Raw genomic sequence first — 4,092 nt, 5'->3', positions numbered from 1 at the left:
TATATATATATTGGTGATTTTTAATTTAAATATTCTACTGATATTACATCATGAAAATAAATAATATTTTATATAAAATATTATTTTAAAACCAAAGACTATTTTGTAAATAATGTAGAAATTCAAGGGTCCAATTGCATAAATCCAGGGGCGAAATTAAAAAAAAATATAGATTTTCAAAGACAAGGGCTTAATTGTAAGATATCAGAATTTCAGGGGGCAAATTGAAGATGACCATTTCAGCCTAAAACGACGCCGTTCAAATCAACTATTCATTCTCCCCTTCCTATGAAGTCGAGGAAAACCTGCGCGAGAAATTCACCAAAACAGTATCGGCCATATCCAATCCCCTCACCAAAACCAAGCCAGATCATAGGCCGGATTGTCTACCACAAATCCCACAGTTGGTTTAGCTCCCTTTGCCCCCACGATGCACCCTTAGCATTAAGGAAACCCAACACCAATAGTCCAACAATGGCACTATTGGTGTTCTCATCCCACCAAACATGAAGCAAATTTAAAATAGTAATTATCTTCATACATGATCACCATCCCAAGAAGATAAGGTTGAAATTTCTATCTTAGGCCTATAAAAAGAAGGGAACGAGAGAGGAAGCTAGAGAGATAGAAAAAAAAATAAAAAAAAAAATAGAGCAAGACAGAGGAGAGGGATTTTTGCTTTCCTTAAGAACTCCAGCAACAATCATTTGGTCTCCAGCTATAGACATCCTTCTCCAGCAATTCACTCTCCACTGTGTAGAGAAGAGGAGAAGCAGCTTTGAGCTGCTTTCATTGACACTGCGTTTTAAACGCAAATTATGGTGGGTCCCATAAACAGTTAATAACGTTTTATCCATTACCAAACGATTGTATTACTGCGTTTTATAAAAACACGAACGCGCCCGCGTAGACAAACAGGCTCTTAATAATTTAAATTATTAGGTGAAGTTTCAAAATATAATTTATATTATATTCTAAAATTCTGAGTTAATTTTCATAATAGAATAATGCCATATATTTTTGACCCTTAAGAGTGGTCCAAGGAGAAGAGGATATGTTCCAAGAGAAAGAAATAGTGTACACATCGATTGCTTATGTTGCACATAGAGGATCAATGCGTATAATTTAAATTCCATATATATATATATATATATATATATATGAATGTGATATATGGTACTTGAAGTGATTTAAAAATTTTTCATTTATTGGTTAATTGTGCAAATTTTTACATGTTGGCACGTAATTATTAAGTTTTTTTATATATAAAAATTATATATTATCAAGCGAAGATCGACTCTCTCATTTAATAACTGCATCATTATAGTGATTTGAGTGGAGATGAAATATTTATATATAATTTATTGGTTGAATTTTATTATTAAAATATATCAATTTATAATAATATAATCTTATGGAAAATTGTATAGTGTTTAAGAAGTCATTACTAATATTTGTTAGTTACTTTCTAGATCCATATTGAAAAAAAAAAAAGAAGCTCGTAATCTGTAAAAATTAATAAAAATATCTTCATCTAAGATATTTTTAGTTGTATTTATTTTAAAAAATAAATAATTAAAAATTAAAAATTAATAAAATACCACTAATTACTCTGTAAACATTATACATACTGATAAATAACTGATAACTAAAAAATCAAAATATCTCTTCTATAAAAGATTTGACATTTAAATGATGAGAATACGTGGGTTTTCTTTAGTGATTATACATTGATCAAGCGAACACGTGGAATAAAAAAGGTCCAGAGTATTGCATAATAGACTCTACGGCTTGAAGTAGAGATACATTCCTTCATCTAATTTTATTTTCCACACAATTTATTTCAACCCACCAATAAAAAATATTTTTCACTACAATATTAAACACACAATTTCAATTAGATTTTAAGGTGTTTCAATAATGAATTTCAGTGTATAATAAAAAATACTAGTGTTTATATAAACAAATATTATATTTTTTTAATACTAAAGAGTATAGTTTAATTGGTTAGGTTCCAGATTTGCTCTTCAGAAATACTAATTTGAGTGTTATAAATTTCAGAATCACTATAAAATTACCTGATTGTTAACTTTATAATTCTAGAGGATTAATTGAAGTGGTTATAAGCTAAGCTCACTCAAATATTCATAATATATATATATATATATATATATATATATATATATATATATATATATATATTTGACATTTTGTTGATGGGGGAACCGATACCAACAGCACCCCCAGCAAATTCAACCTTTTCTTTTTTCTTAAAAGAAAAAAAAGAAGAAAAACTTCCTGTTAGCAGAGGGTGGGATCTCAACGATGCTTTTAAGATGGATGCTTTTGAATCTTAGTATTCGTTTGAAAGAACTTTGCTCCAAAATTCTCTTGAAAAGAAGAGCCCAGGCTCTTTCCTTTCCTTCATAAAAAGGCACTCATTCAAGAGAACATGAACAGTTATTCTCTTTCAGTGAACAGTGTGTAACCCTCGGAAAAATGGCATCGTTCGTACGTTGCAAAGCCTACCAACGATTTCGTCCTCGGATTAAGACCCACCATGCTACCATGATACATCCACTTCGATCTCAGATGCAGCAGGACCCCCCACTCCCTTTCCCTCTCCCCCAGCTCTCTCTCGATCATAGCTGCTGACCCAATCCCAAAGACAATTCTCCCTCTTTCTCCCTTAGTGGTCGACTCATTATGTTATTGTTTTGGGGGTCCCTAGTTGCTTGAATTTTGCCAAAATGCTTTCAATTTGGATATGCAAGTATGAGTTTTGTAATGCGTTTGCGTTGTATTTTAAACTGATTCTTAAAATGTGTTGCATGAACTGAAAGAAAGTCGAACTTGATGATTTTATGCTCAAATATATTCTTACAAAAACACTGAGACCATGTTATCAAACATATATGATCAAGTGTTTTTAAAATAATTTCTATTTGTCTTTGAAAGGATGTAATATTTAATTTTATAGCCCCTTTCAAACCAAAACAATTCATGCAAGGCAGGGAGCTCTAGACCAATATCGTAGCTAAGTTATATAAACAACAAGTTAAACTATAATTGTATACGATCATAAATGATGAAATGAGGATTTGCAAATACGAAGGTATCGTAGTTGGACCCATGTACCATTGTTGAAGCAAACAAGGTACTAAGAAAAAGGTGAAGCAAATATTGCCTTTGCGTGGACTAGGGCCATGGTTGCAGTGTAGAGTGGACACCCGTATCCTGCGCCAAAGATTAGCTGATTCACATGACGACATCTTCTTTATTTTATTTGAAATGGCTGGTACCACATGTTGCCCCCTTTATATATATGTTACATGTTCAAAGGCCCCCTACCAAGGCGAAAACAAAACTTTGTTACTGCCATAAGTTCCATTCAGATAGTTTCTGGGGAGGATTTCTGTTGCAGGCATGGACTACTATTCTACTACAAACCCTAGCTCATCTGGGTCATCTTCAGCGCCCAAGAATGGCAAGGAGAAGAAGAAGGGTGGCAGGAAGAGCAGCGGTGGGGTGAAGTTATCAACTGACCCGCAAAGTGTGGCTGCAAGGGAAAGGAGGCATCGTATAAGCGACAGGTTCAAGATTCTGCAAAGCTTGGTTCCTGGTGGGACGAAGATGGATACAGTGTCCATGTTAGAGGAAGCCATTAACTATGTTAAGTTTCTAAAGACTCAAGTATTGCTTCACCAAACTATAATGAACTTTGTGGATGATGAACGATCTCTTGATCATTATCTCCCTGCTGATTATTCTACTGCTCTTCCTACTGAGCAACCTTCATACTTGGACGGCAACTTCGCACCTGTAGTGCATCCTTCAATTTCAGTACTACCATGCCCAGATTCTTACCTTCTAGGTGAAAATTACATGCAATATGATGCATTTGATATTAAGAACTAGTACTTCCTCTTTAGTATTTCTCTGTGTACGTATGGCAAGCACGCCTTGATTGTAGTGTAGATTGGGCAGACGTGCAGGTGGTACCATAAACCTTAATTGTTTGTGTTAATTATAATTAGTATAAGGTTAGTTGTTGTATGGTTCTAAATGAAATGAATTCAGAAGAATTGTCAA

At 33.6% G+C, this 4,092-nt stretch overlaps 1 protein-coding gene across 1 annotated transcript; it reads left to right on the top strand.

Moving 5' to 3' along the window:
• The first annotated feature begins 3,366 nt into the window (after positions 1–3,366).
• LOC18106319 (transcription factor LAX PANICLE 1) lies at positions 3,367–4,092 on the top strand. Its single transcript, XM_006373940.3, has one exon. It carries the CDS (start codon positions 3,427–3,429, stop codon positions 3,916–3,918), a length of 492 nt encoding a protein of 163 aa, XP_006374002.1. The 5' UTR covers positions 3,367–3,426; the 3' UTR covers positions 3,919–4,092.

This window comes from Populus trichocarpa, chromosome 16 (assembly GCF_000002775.5).
Source record: "Populus trichocarpa isolate Nisqually-1 chromosome 16, P.trichocarpa_v4.1, whole genome shotgun sequence".
Taxonomy (NCBI): Eukaryota; Viridiplantae; Streptophyta; class Magnoliopsida; order Malpighiales; family Salicaceae; genus Populus; species Populus trichocarpa.
The sequence above is the reverse complement of the archived record's forward strand: the minus strand, read 5'-3'. Positions and strand labels throughout refer to the sequence as shown.

What these genes read in the sequence shown, in the direction of transcription:
- LOC18106319 (XM_006373940.3), top strand. Translation starts at nt 3,427, where the DNA reads ATGGACTACTATTCTACTACAAACCCTAGCTCATCTGGGTCATCTTCA.